Source organism: Trichomycterus rosablanca, chromosome 4 (assembly GCF_030014385.1).
Source record: "Trichomycterus rosablanca isolate fTriRos1 chromosome 4, fTriRos1.hap1, whole genome shotgun sequence".
NCBI lineage: Eukaryota > Metazoa > Chordata > Actinopteri > Siluriformes > Trichomycteridae > Trichomycterus > Trichomycterus rosablanca.
Genome location: NC_085991.1, coordinates 23334647 through 23349622, shown reverse-complemented (window position 1 = coordinate 23349622; position 14976 = coordinate 23334647). Strand labels below are relative to the sequence as shown.

Sequence of the window (14976 nt, the reverse complement as noted above, 5' to 3'; positions counted from 1 at the left end):
TTTGGACATTTTGCTTTAATTAAGCCTTTGAAAAAGAATGTTGTATCTAATGTATGGAGACTGTTCTCAGGTATGCAACACACTGTTTAATGCATGGACTGCATCATAGCAGTGCAGAAGGTACATTGATTTAAGAGCAGTTTAGATTAATATGTTTACATCTGCTGGTTTTAGAAACAGAAATCAGTTGACAATTAGAAAGACATTGATGCTCAGAAATGATACTGGAGAATTCCAGAAAATGCAGTATAGATTAAAATACACAGCAATGCACAAATTGTTCTATAAATTATAGGGCAGAAGTAGCTCAGTGGTTAGGGTACTGGAATAGTAATTAAAACATTACTCAACACTGGCCTTAAGCAAAACCTGTCAGAAATCTGGCAAACTTTGGCTTATTTTAAACATGAATGTCCTTGATACATGCTTAAAATAAGCCAAAATAGGCCAATACACTGTTCAAATGATACACTTACTCAAAATATATTAAACCAATACATAATAAAAAAATACCTGCTAATTATTAATGAATAAATGCAAACAATAACTCAACATAAATTATTTTGGTATGATATACTCAATGTAATAGACTGCGCAGAGAGAAAAATATCACTGCTTAGCAGCAATCTGAGAGGTCTGTGTCCTAATCTGCACACAAACTTCTTTACCGCCTGCTTGAAATTAGTAGCCTCAGCATTGGAAGAAATTTATGTGGTGACTGCCAAGGTCAAAAATGTTTTTTTTTTATAATATAAAAAACTGAAATAAAAAGCTGATTCTTACAATTTCTCAGAACCCCGAGCTGTAACACAAGTTTAAAGGTGAAACAGGAGGAAAATCCAGCTAAACGCAGATACATGTGGAACTTTCAGTGTGCAGATTCGTCTCATATGCACACTTTGATGACATCTTACTGCACCGCTCAAGCCGAGCGCAGAACAAAGTGACTTCATTGTTAATTGTTAACTGTGAAATGTTCCATCATTCCAGTTAGAATAACGGTGTATTGGTTTGGACAACTGGACCCAAACCAAGCAATTAATATGCACCGATAGCATAACCAGCTCACCTTACCGTATCAGAATGTATCAGTATGCAATCTGTGAATTGCATCCCTAACATTGTATCTTTTTTAATTTAATTATGGACTGATTACCTGCTACATTGACATCATTTCTCCATTCATTTTCCCATTAATCCCCTTTACGAGAAGTCACTTTGAATAAAATGCTGTAAATGTGATAATTGTAAGATGAACCTCTAGAACAGGTGAAAAGATGCCAACATAATGCCCCCGATAAGACTGCATTTGTTTGAGACTGGAATTGTAGAATTCAAAGGAAAGAACTAAAACAACGTTTGAGCGAAAGTGCTGTGGTAGTTAAAACCTATTTTCCTGTTTTACTGTGTCCTGTATTGGGGCCATAAAACTAGAATCCCAAATCCAGGTCTGGTGACTGACCTGCTGATACACACTTCCTGTGAAGTTGTTTCCTTTTTGCTATTTATCTTCCTGTTTTATTGCAGATGTAACAATTTTTTGCCTTAAAGGTATTTAGAGGGCTCTACTCTCTAGAGGGTATTACTCTGCTTTTATTGCTCATAAACCACTAATAACCTATTTAGTATAAACTGCGAATTTTATTTGAACTTTGTATTTATTTGTGGTGTACTAGCATCATCTGGTTGGGACACTGATCCAGTAACGGGTGTGCTGTACCAGAGAAACCATCAGTCAGTACTGACCTGGCATCAGGCCCGCAAGAGCTGCCAGCAGCAGGACGCTGATCTACTCAGTATCATGGAGCTGCATGAGCACACATATATTTCAGGTAGATAAATACTTTGCCCATATAGTTTTTGACATACAGTGGTACCTTGAAACTCAACGTCAGTTGGTTCTGGGAATGGCGTTGGATTTAAAAGGCGCTGAGTTTCAAGATATTTTTTCCCATAAGGATGTATGGGAAACCTGTTAATGTATTCCATGGTCCTGTGGACTTGCATATATTTTAGGCTAATGTAAAATAATGTGGTTGTTTTTACACTTATACATGAAAATAACCCAAATATAATATAAAAACACTGAAATAAAAAGCTGATTCTCACAATTTCTCAGAACCCTGAGCTATAACACAAGTTTAAAAGTGAAACAGTGAAACAGCCACACAAATGCAGATTCGTCTCATATGTGCACTTTGATGACATCTTACCGCACCTCTCAAGCCAAGCACAGAACAAAGTGACTGTTCATTGTTAATTTGAAATTAAATAAATAAATAAAAAATAAAAAAATGAACACTTTGAGTTCAAGGGAAACGTTGAGTTTAAGAATACAAATTTCTCAATGAAGGGCGTTGAGTTTCAATAATTTTTACAAGGTACCACTGTATAATGTTTATTTACTTTTTACTGCAAAGTCTTTAAAAACTGTATAGACTGTAAAGAATCATTATTTTTCCCTTCAATACAAAGATTTCTGTTTTATATATTATTACTTTACCTGCATTTAAATTATTTCTTAATACTTGCAAGACCAAATTTTATCTTAGCTGACATATCATCTGGTATTTTTAAACTACTGGTACTTACATCCATAGTTATGACAGATAGACAGGGACTTTTTGGAAGTATGTCGATCTGCATTCTACAGGTCAAAAGTCAAAAGTCGCAGGACACTCTTTGAAAATGTGGAAATTGGCATATCTGAATACCCCAGCAAGTAATTGGTGAGGGGGCCTATCTTTAGGCTATGTCTGGAACATGGCCGCCATCTTGAAAGCCGCCATATTGGATCAAGGGCAAGTTTTTCCAATGGGAAGGTGGTCATGTAGCATATCAGAGAAGACCAGAATTTTCTCAGAAATCGATTGTCGCAATCAGATTTGCAATATCTCTTGTGGTTCAAAAGTTATCAACACAGAAAGTTTCAACAACAACCGGGAACGTTCCCTGTGATGCACAGCTGTTTGACATGTTCAATGTGTTGTCCCTGGTGCTGAACACAGAGCTAAAGGTGCTGGATCCAACTGTTATGAACCCGCATGAGAATCTCTGGAGAAATGCTGTCACAAGCCTCCATGATGCTGTGCTGAAGGTGGTGTTTGTTGTGGATTTTCTCAGCAGACACAATTTGTGTCCTCACAGTGGTGTGAGGTCGGGTGATCTGGGCAGCCATTCCACAGGACCACGACGGCCAATCCAATGGCCAGGGAATTGAATATCCAGCCACTGACGAACACCTGCTTCGTAGTGTGGTGGAGCCCCATCCTGAAAAGATAGGCCCCCTCACCCATTACTTGCTGGGGTATTCAGATATGTCATTTTCCCTTTTGTTTCTGAAATAAAAAAGTGTCTTCGACTTTTGACTCACCCTGTATACTGTATCCGTCCCTACTAGACTAGAGTAATTTGCCACATTAAGTCTTTCACCATCTAAAATAGTAAACATTATATTTTGATAAAGTTTACAGAATCTGGAGAAATCTTAGCCCTTGTAGGGCAAGGTCAGAAATGGAGTATGGGTATTCTTCAGGCACTCAAAAGGCAACGTATGAACAGTTGTTGTGCTTCTGTAATAAATATAGCCACACGGCCTAGGCCCTAGGGAGTACTTTAAAAAAACTATTGTCACGTCATGAAGAAATAGGGATTTTATTTAAAGGTATCCATTATACAGTAATGGCACTGTAGAGCATCATAGGACAAATTGAGTCAGTGTAAACTGATATTATGTGCATGTAGCTGATTCAACGAGTACATAGTGGTGCTGTAGAACACATAAAAAACTAAACAAACAAACAAACAAAAAACATGGCAGCACTTCTTAGCAGTTTTAACAAATTAATAAACTGTGATTACAATCAACAACTATTTTTTAAGATTTCAGTGGCTTTAAGACTTGTTATATAGAAATGTTTATAGTTTAGGTGTTAACATTATACTGTGTATTTTGTAATGTATTTTGTTGCATTTTGCAAATAGAAAGGAGAAAAAAGTAACATTAAATTTCCATTATTGCAGGGTTGACTAATACACTTGGCTCATTACTTTGGATTGGGCTAAATAGTCTGGATTTTGAAAGTGGCTGGCAGTGGAGCAATGAAAACCCTTTCAGATTTTTGAACTGGGCTCCAGGTGAGTGAATACACATACACAGCTGTTTTAAATGTTTTTAAAAGGCAGGCTATTGAAACATGCTTATCTTATCATTTAGGCCATCCTTTACTGGAGCCTGGCATGAACTGTGCTGCATTAAATGCTGGAAAGGCATCTAAATGGGAAAGTATGTCCTGCAGTAGTAAACTGGGCTACATTTGCCGCAAGGGCAACTCCACTGCTATCACACCTATAATTGGTAAGACCTGTATAGATTCATGCATGTCCCATCATAAATAGAAATATGCACTGTACATGTTCAAGGGATGTCACTATTTCTTTCTATCTTTCTATTTATGTGTGATTGATAGGTAAAGATCAGCCCACGTTCTGCCCTCTGACCTGGGTGCCGTACGCCGGTCACTGTTATTCTCTCCAGCGCACTAAGTTGATGTGGAAAGATGCTCTGTCAGCCTGCCATAAAGAAGGAGCTGATTTGGCCAGTATTCACAACATAGAGGAGCACAGCTTTGTTATATCACAGAGCGGATACGGTAAAATCACACTTTACACACATTTTACTTGTATGCCAATCAATGTCAAGTCAAGTATTGTAAAGCATATTGATTTAAGAATGATGCATAAATGCCTACATAATTAGACAACAACTTTACATGGTGACATTTGATGTATGATGCTCGGATCAAAGACTTTGTCCACAGTTTTATTAGGAAAGAGCATTACCAAACTTGCCACTAGGCTTAAAGCAGTTAGTGTATTTTATACAATTAATTTTATACACCTGTAATAAGTGTGGCTGAAACACCTTAGCTCAGTAAGTAGGGGGGTGACCACATACTTTTGGTGAGAGAGTCTATGCAAATACATACTGTTGATGGGCAGCCATATAAAGTTTTGTCCCTGAATGTGGACCAAAGAAAAACAGGGTTATTTCAATGCTAAATGAAAAATCTAAATCGACCTTCAATCTAATTTAAGCTGACCTGCAGACACAAAGTACAACAGTGTCAGCCCACATCTGTGTCATCTAAATGAAATCATAGACCAAGGAGGACTGCACTGCTAAAACAAAACTGGAATTTGCCAGAACTTATCTAAGAAAGCCACACCTTTTCTGGAACAGCCTTTGGACAGATCAGACCAAAACAAGACATTTTTTGGTTAAGTACATCATTACAAAGCCTTCAAAGAAAAGAAAACATACCCTACAGTTAAATGTGGTGGCTTGCCATGTTTCTTCTGGCACTGAATGCCTTGGCTTCATGAATTCAGAAGACTACCAACTGTAATTTAGGGCTTAATATCAGAAAGCTGGATCTCCCTCAGAAAACATTGGTTTTACAACAGGACAATAACCCAAAGTATATTTTAAAAAGCACCCAGAAATGTATTAGGACAAAGCACTGGAATGTTCTGCAATGAGTCCCTATCAAAAATCTTGTGAATAAATATCTAAACATCTGTTGGGAGCAGGCAACCTGGAGCAGTTGACAAAAGAAGTGTGGTCATTTTAGTAAGAGATTGGTTTTAGTTATTGTTTCCAAATGGTGTGCTACCAAATGTTGAGTTGAGGGTGCCAATAATGCTGTTCAGTCAATTCCTAGAGTTCTTTGTGAACTATTTATTTATATACATTTATCATGTGATACAATAGCATTTGTACAGTGGGGCCAAAAAGTATTTAGTCAGCCACTGATTGTGCAAGTTCTCCTACTTAGAAAGATGAGAGAGGTCTGTAATTTTCATCATAGGTACACTTCAACTCTGAGAGACAAAATGAGGAAAAAAAATCCAGGAAATCACATTGTAGGATTTTTAAAGAATTTATTTGTAAATTATGGTGGAAAATAAGTATTTGGTCAATAACAAACAAGCAAGATTTCTGCCTCTCACAGACCTGTAACTTATTCTTTAAGAAGCTCTTCTGTCCTCCACTCGTTACCTGTATTAATGGCACCTGTTTGACCTCGTTATCTGTATAAAAGACACCTGTCCACAGCCTCAAACAGTCAACCATGGCCAAGACCAAAGAGCTGTCGAAAGACACCAGGAAGAAAATTGTAGACCTGCACCAGGCTGGGAAGAGTGAATCTACAATAACAAGCAGGTTGGTGTGAATAAATCAACTGTGGGAGCAATTGTAAGAAAATGGAAGACATACAAGACCATTGATAATCTCCCTTGATCCCGTGGGGTCAAAATAATCATGAGAACGGTAAGCAAAAATCCCAGAACTACACGGAGGGACCTGATGAATGACCTGCAGAGAGCTGGGACCAAAGTAACAAAGGGACCATCAGTAACACACTACGCCGAGAGGGACTCAAATCCTGCAGTGCCAGGCGTGTCCCCCTGCTTAAGCCAGTACATGTCCAGGCCCGTCTGAAGTTTGCCAGAGAGAATATGGATGATCCAGAAGAGGATTGGGAGAATATCATGTGGTCAGATGAAACCAAAATGGAACTTTTTGGTAAAAACTCAACTCGTCGTGTTTGAAGGAAGAAGAATGCTGAGTTGCATCCCAAGAACACCATACCTACTGTGAAGCATGGGGGTGGAAACATCATGCTTTGGGGCTGTTTTTCTGCAAAGGGGACAGGACGACTAATCCGTGTTAAGGGAAGAATGAACGGGGCCATGTATCGTGAGATTTTAAGCCAAAACCTCCTTCCATCAGTGAGAGCATTGAAGATGGAACGTGGCTGGGTCTTCCAGCATGACAATGATCCCAAACACACCGCTCGGGCAACGAAGGAGTGGCTCCATAAAAAGCATTTCAAGGTCCTGGAGTGGCCTAGCCAGTTCCCAGACCTCAACCCCATAGAACATTTGTGGAGTCCGTGTTGCCCAGCGACAGCCCCAAAACATCACTGCTCTAGAGGAGATCTGCATGGAGGAATGGGCCAAAATACCAGCTACAGTGTGTGCAAACCTGGTGAAGACTTACCGGAAACGTGTGACCTCTGTCATTGCCAACAAAGGTTATGTTACAAAGTATTGAGTTGAACTTTTGTTATTGACCAAATACTTATTTTCCACCATAATTTACAAATAAATTCTTTAAAAATCCTACAATGTGATTTCCTGGATTTTTTTTTTCTCATTTTGTCTCTCATAGTTGAAGTGTACCTATGATGAAAATTACAGACCTCTCTCATCTTTCTAAGTAGGAGAACCTGCACAATCAGTGGCTGACTAAATACTTTTTGACCCCACTGTAATTGTAACTGTTTTCTGGGAGAAGTGGTTCCAATATTTTCAGTCATGAAATCAGCTTTGGTAGATGGATCTTGAAATGTGGGCATCATGAAATGTGGAAAGAGAAAAATGGACTCAGATCTAGATTTTAACCTTCAGTTAATCCTAAAGGCCTACTCACCTACAGGCAAATGTTCTGAATTTACAGCAGAAAGAACCTTTTGCAACAAGAAATTGTCCTATTTACTCTGGCTAATCATCTCACTGTCTAATCATCTCTTGTAAAACTCCTCCTTCAATACTAAATAATATGTAAACTCTCTCTAAATTTCTATTACTATTTTTGCCAACTATCCAGACTGGAATTGTTTTTGAATGTGTTACTTGCTGTAATAGTTGGGTGTGTACAAAGCAAAGATTAAACATGGTATGATGCAAAGCCTGTTATGACCCTGTTGTTTAACTCTCACTTACTTACCCACTCACTCGCTTAGGTAAGTGGACATAAGGTTTTCCACAAGGTGAAGAACTGTTCATTATTAGTTAATTGAACATAAGAAGTTACACTCTTCATTAGCCAGATATTGGAACTAGGCTTATATGAATGTCTTTGTTTTGCAGTGCCCACTGATGAATTATGGATAGGTCTGAATGATCAGAAGACACAGAACCTGTTTGAATGGTCAGATAGAACCCACGTCACTTTTGCCAAGTGGCTGGTGGGAGAACCTTCCCACACCACTAACCATAGAGAGGACTGTGTTCTGATGAGAGGAAAGGTACAGCAACCATTACGTCTCACATGTAAATCTCCTATATTACCCTGGTAGACTGTGTGGCACATTTTCTTAAAGGATTCCAGTCTTAACTGCATACTGTTTCTGCACTGATTTAGGAGGGGAAGTGGGCAGATCACATGTGTGAGAAGGAATATGGCTATCTGTGTAAGAAGAAAGCCTCCAGTAAACCCGCAGGCTCACCTGAAGTGATCAGTCCTGGATGTCCCACTGTAAGTCATACATACTTCCTTTCTACATTAGCTAAAAAAGGAATTTCTGCACCTTTGACTTACTTACATTCAGCAAAATCCAGGTACAAAACTACCAATAACTGTTTACAAATTATGGTGTCTAGAAAATCAGTACATATATCCACTTTAAATGGACACACAATGGGTGTGTTCGAAAACCTAGTGAGCTCTCTATATAGACAGCATTTTACGTCATATTGTATGCACGCTCCCTAGAAGGAGGCTGTTCGAAATCCAAGATGCCTTAATACCCTCACTAGTAAGGTGTCTTAAAATTTCATTGCTATTTTGACTGAACGAGTGAGCATCCGATGCTGCCTCAGCGGTGGAGGCAATCCCAGCATTCAGTGCTGCACAACTTTTCTCACAGAAAAATTAAAAACATGGCACACGGTGCGGAGAAACAAACGGAATTATTTTGAAACGTAAATAAATTATTATGGAATTTAATTTGTATAAACGGGTATAAATGTTTTTATTTGCAAATTCGGGCTTGTCAGCGAATTTAACCGTTTTCGGTACACGGAGGGAGATGTTAGTTGACATGCTAGTGTGTTGTGCCACCTCATCCCATTGGTTTGAATGGCATGAGGCTAACTGTGTTAGCTTAGTTAGCGAAAACGGATGGAATCGCTGTCTAAATAGTGCGTTCGAATGACTTTTTAGAATCCTCTCTACTTAGGCAGCTACCTATGTAGGCAGTAAGACAGCAAGGCAGCTCACTAGGTTTTGGAACACACCCAATGTTGCCAACCCAACTTATTTACTGTTTAAAGTGGCTCAGATAGCGAATAAAAAGCACAAAGATCCAAAAGATGTTAAGATTCCTAACTGTAATGCAATGGCACCATTAACATTCTGCATAAATCAAACATAATTCAAAATAATTCAATTTTTCATATTCATTTTGGAAGCTTATGCGGTGCAGTGAGGACCTGTATTTAGGACATGTAACAGCAACTATAGGATCAATTTCATAATTTTATTGGTAACATTGCTGTTAAGCAGTTATTACTTGTTTGAGCTATTTATTTTTGTCCCCATGTGTGTGCAAGTATGTGTGAGTCTGTATGTGTGTGTGTTCATTTTAAATGCATTGCTTAACACTTTTACAGTAGATTTAGTACTCAGCCTCTAAATAAAAACATTCCTGCAGGCCTGACTCCATACCATAACTATTGTTTAATAACTTTTACTCACTTTTACTATGAATGCCACTTGTTCAGCTATCAACTGATGCTGAAATACAAGCAAAACCACACTTGTCAATGCATAAAGAATTAAATGTTATTTTAAAATAAATGATAAAGTAACTAAGTAGCGTATGGATGTCCTGAAAACACATAGGTAATGTAAATGCCTCTTTAAGGGAATAAGATTTTCCTGTATAGATCATGTCAGAACTGTTAGTATCTAATACTGTATAGTGCACATGTCTAATACCTTTTCCTCCTGGTCTTGCTATTAAAACACAAAACAAAAAAGATTAGAATGTAAGTATGGTTACACTGTAAGCAGTTATTTGATGACTATGTTATCAAACTGACCAGAATGTACATTTTATGGTGAAATTATCATTTACATTTACAATTATATTTTAATATAAAGGGTTCATTTAGAAGTCAGTTCATATTGCAGTCCCTTTTAAAAAGCTTTAAAAAACTGCTTTTTTTCTATAGAGATAAAGTAATAAAACGGATGATAACTATAAAAAACAATATGCTATTCACCGGAAAAAGCATTGAGATCTGCTGACTTCTTGTTCTAAAAACAATAAAGCTGTGAAAAACAAGTCCATACAGTTACAGGGTCAAAGATCATTACCGGAGGAAAGTGCTGATGAGGAAGAGTTTTCAGTGTGATTACGTTAGGATATTTTAACACTTAAAAAAATGTTTCCCCTTGCTGTTAGTAATGTTAAGGACATCATTTATTTAGGCTGAGTTAACACACACACACACACACACACATACACTTTATAAATTAGGTACATTTTCATGTACTACTATTCTTAGATATTCTAGATAAATATTCTTTAGCCCAAGCTTTTAAAACTCCACTTAACACAGTTTGCATGATTGAAGTGACCTCCAGTCAAAACTGTTATTTTCAAAGCATTTGCTTCAATGCTTAAAACACATTTTAAGGTAATTCATGCATGCAAATACTGGAAGCAGCTGCTACAATCTTGGAAACATATGCTTTTACAAAATTCATTTTATACAACTGCTAACAGTTGAAACACTTAAATTGTATAATTAGAATGTGTGTCTAAACACTTTTGGCCATATAGTTTTGATGATGGTCGAATAACTTTGTCTAAAGATGTGATGGTATATATACAGTATATATATACAGTGTATCACAAAAGTGAGTACACCGCTCACATTTCTTCAAATATTTCATTATATCTTTTCATGGGACAACACTATAGACATAAAACTTGGATATAACTTAGAGTAGTCAGTGTACAGCTTGTATAGCAGTGTAGATTTACTGTCTTCTGAAAATAACTCAACACACAGCCATTAATGTCTAAATGGCTGGCAACATAAGTGAGTACACCCCACAGTGAACATGTCCAAATTGTGCCCAAATGTGTCGTTGTCCCTCCCTGGTGTCATGTGTCAAGGTCCCAGGTGTAAATGGGGAGCAGGGCTGTTAAATTTGGTGTTTTGGGTACAATTCTCTCATACTGGCCACTGGATATTCAACATGGCACCTCATGGCAAAGAACTCTCTGAGGATGTGAGAAATAGAATTGTTGCTCTCCACAAAGATGGCCTGGGCTATAAGAAGATTGCTAACACCCTGAAACTGAGCTACAGCATGGTGGCCAAGGTCATACAGCGGTTTTCCAGGACAGGTTCCACTCGGAACAGGCCTCGCCAGGGTCGACCAAAGAAGTTGAGTCCATGTGTTCGGCGTCATATCCAGAGGTTGGCTTTAAAAAATAGACACATGAGTGCTGCCAGCATTGCTGCAGAGGTTGAAGATGTGGGAGGTCAGCCTGTCAGTGCTCAGACCATACACCGCACACTGCATCAACTCGGTCTGCATGGTCGTCATCCCAGAAGGAAGCTGACGCACAAGAAAGCCCGCAAACAGTTTGCTGAAGACAAGCAGTCCAAGAACATGGATTACTGGAATGCCCTGTGGTCTGACGAGACCAAGATAAACTTGTTTGGCTCAGATGGTGTCCAGCATGTGTGGCAGCGCCCTGGTGAGAAGTACCAAGACAACTGTATCTTGCCTACAGTCAAGCATGGTGGTGGTAGCATCATGGTCTTGGGCTGCATGAGTGTTGCTGGCACTGGGGAGCTGCAGTTCATTGAGGGAAACATGAATTCCAACATGTACTGTGACATTCTGAAACAGAGCACGATCCCCTCCCTTCGAAAACTGGGCCTCATGGCAGTTTTCCAACAGGATAACGACCCCAAACACAACCTCCATGATGACAACTGCCTTGCTGAGGAAGCTGAAGGTAAAGGTGATGGACTAAACCCAATTGAGCACCTGTGGCGCATCCTCAAGTGGAAGGTGGAGGAGTTCAAGGTGTCTAACATCCACCAGCTCCGTGATGTCATCATGGAGGAGTGGAAGAGGATTCCAGTAGCAGCCTGTGCAGCTCTGGTGAATTCCATGCCCAGGAGGGTTAAGGCAGTGCTGGATAATAATGGTGGTCACACAAAATATTGACACTTTGGGCACAATTTGGACATGTTCACTGTGGGGTGTACTCACTTATGTTGCCAGCTATTTAGACATTAATGGCTGTGTGTTGAGTTATTTTCAGAAGACAGTAAATCTACACTGCTATACAAGTTGTACACTGACTACTCTAAGTTATATCCAAGTTTTATTTCTATAGTGTTGTCCCATGAAAAGATATAATAAAATATTTGCAGAAATGTGAGGGGTGTACTCACTTTTGTGATACACTGTATATATGGTGATACTTCAAAGATGAAGATACAATAAAGGTTATTGCCCCCAATGACTACAGGCACTTTGGTGCCTGGGGGGCCACTGCGATGTTGGCAAACCCATCCGCAGCGGCTGCAGGGAAAGTTCTAGCCAGGGTCCGAGGTCTCACCCACATGGTTCTTCCTCATCTGACGTTTTTCCTTCAGCGCATCCCTGCGGGCACTCTCAAAGGCAGAGGTGGCTTCATTTATGGTGAAGCGCCAGGCATCCCGGTCAGCAGTGAGAGAGGTCCATAGGCGAAAGTCGATGTGGCAGAAGTTGAGAGTCTTTATATCTTTTTTTTGGTGCCCTTCTGTCGCGTTTGCCTGTGGACAGCTCACCAAACAGTACAAATTTGGGCAGGCAATAAGTGGATATGTGGCCTGCCCAGCACAGCTGTGACTTCAGAAGCATAGTCTGGATGCTGGCAAGCTTTGAGTGCTCTAGGACTTCCATGTTTGTGATGAAGCATATTTCTAGTTGTTATGTGATGATAATTCAGCAATTGTATTGTGTGCATCACTATTTTACATTATAAAATAGAAGCACAAATTTGTCTATAAATTCCAAGGCTGGTTCTGAAATTCATGATGTTTTAGCAAAACTTAGGTTTGCACCCTCGCCCTTTACGTGCTGAAATATTTATATTTCTTGACATTTTTAATGATATTATGCATTATTGAGAAAGTAATATGCAAATCCCTTCCAATCTGTTTTGAGGAAAATTGTTTTTAAACATTTCAATCATTTTCCCATGCATATGTTGACAATATAAAAAAATCTTCCACCTATCTTTGTTTCTTAAAGATTCAGCTTAATAAAGGTAAAGGTTTTTTTTTAAAGGGTTGCAGATAAAATACGTGCAAACACAACCCACAATTTTACCAGTGATGTATTTAGATTTATTTGGGCAGCTGTCATTCTTTATGCGATTAGTAATTGCATAAAGACTTCACCAATGTGCTTCACCAACAGCAACTAATAATGCATTTATAAACAATGTCATTTGTTGGCCTCAACTAAATATCAATTAAGCCACAATTTAAAAATGTTATGTTCTAAGATTGTCCTGGTTTCTCTTCTGTTGTTTCTCTAGGGTTGGATCAGGTTTAGCTCGTATTGTTACAGCATTGCAGTAGAAGCTAAAAACTTCAATGATGCACAAACAACATGCCAACAAAGCACAGCTTACCTAGTAAATGTACAAGACAGGTAATGCACACATTATTTAAATGCACTGCAAAGAAAACTGCACCTTTTATTTTACACTAATGTATCGTTCTATTGTTGCTCTGTTCATGTCTGTGTTGGATCTTTTTTATTTAAAAGGTATGAGAATGCATTTTTGATCAGCCAGATTGGTCTACGGCCTGAAAAATATTTCTGGATTGGCCTGTCCAACTCAGAACGAGCAGAAAACTTTAAATGGACAAACAAGGAAATAGTCAAATTTACACACTTCAATGTCGGAATGCCAGGTATGCTGAATTTGTATATCTTGTTTCTTGGTACATTCATTATTGTCTCATTTGTTTTTACATTTTTTTTGCTATTTATATCATCTATACTTGGTCAAATGTATATGGACAATACTTAGTTCAGTTGTTTGATAGCAGATGTATCACATCTGTGAAAAACCTTCTCAGAAGAGTGGATGCAATGATAGATAGACCTAAATGCCCATGTTTTTAATTTTGATATCCTACAAGGTTATGGTCAGAAGTCCACATACTTTTTCCAGAATGTACTTTGATATACTTTATATACAGACATTGTTTAAACACTGCTGTAGGGTGCATTACAGCCAGAAGTGTGCTATGATATTAGATAATTTGATATTATTTTTTATATTAGATAATTCTTCAAATATTTAAATTTAAAGTTGGAATTTTTTTTACTGACATGTATTGACACAGTGAAGCTGCATGTATTCGTACCCTTACATTTTCCACAGTTTTTTTTTTTACCATGCTTCTTTTGTTTCTCTCTCACTGTACATCTTTTATTCTCTCTTTATGTCTTATTCTCTTTCTTAATCTCTCTTCATTTCTCTTTCTTCATTTCTCTTTCTTCATTTCTTTCTTCATTTCTCTTCTTCTACTTGTCCACTTCTTTCTCATTTGTTCCTCAGCTACTCTCTCCTTTACTCTCTTTGCTTCTCTTTTATCCTTCAATCTTTTTCTCCAACTTATTCATCTCCACCACTTTTTTCTTTCTCCACTTTCTCAAATTTTCTTTCCCCGCACCATTTTCCTATTCTTTCTTTCTGCTATTTTCTTAATTCCCACTGTCATTTTTTTCCCTTGCTTCCTTACCTTTTTCTTTTGCCCCCCCCCCCCCCCCATCTAGTATCCTGTTACCAGATTTAACCAGTATTGTTGCAGACCTCCACTCTTGACTGAGAAACCAATCCACGCCTCCTCTAACACACATGAACTAACTGACCGCTTTTTGCCTGCACTTGGTTTTACACAGAGTCACGCAATGAACCCATTATATTTCCTGTTCCATGCTTGCGTCATCGATCACCCAGCAAAGGTTGTAATTGCAGCAGTTATGAGAAATACCTCTTCTCCCACGGACAAGCCAGTTATGACAGTGTAGTGTAGTCACACAACCAGCTGAGAGCATAGCTGAGATTTAAACTTGGAAGAGGCAGC

The 14976-nt window shown here is 38.5% G+C and overlaps 1 protein-coding gene across 1 annotated transcript in view; it reads left to right on the top strand.

Moving 5' to 3' along the window:
- Window positions 1–14976, top strand: part of mrc1a (mannose receptor, C type 1a) — a 48639-nt gene that overhangs the window by 3195 nt on the left and 30468 nt on the right. The window contains exons 4-11 of the mRNA XM_062993096.1: window positions 1677–1832; window positions 4024–4137; window positions 4217–4357; window positions 4470–4652; window positions 7939–8096; window positions 8213–8326; window positions 13413–13528; window positions 13646–13794. Of these exons, the coding sequence (XP_062849166.1) occupies window positions 1677–1832; window positions 4024–4137; window positions 4217–4357; window positions 4470–4652; window positions 7939–8096; window positions 8213–8326; window positions 13413–13528; window positions 13646–13794 (1131 nt within the window). The remainder of the gene's footprint in view (window positions 1–1676; window positions 1833–4023; window positions 4138–4216; window positions 4358–4469; window positions 4653–7938; window positions 8097–8212; window positions 8327–13412; window positions 13529–13645; window positions 13795–14976) is intronic.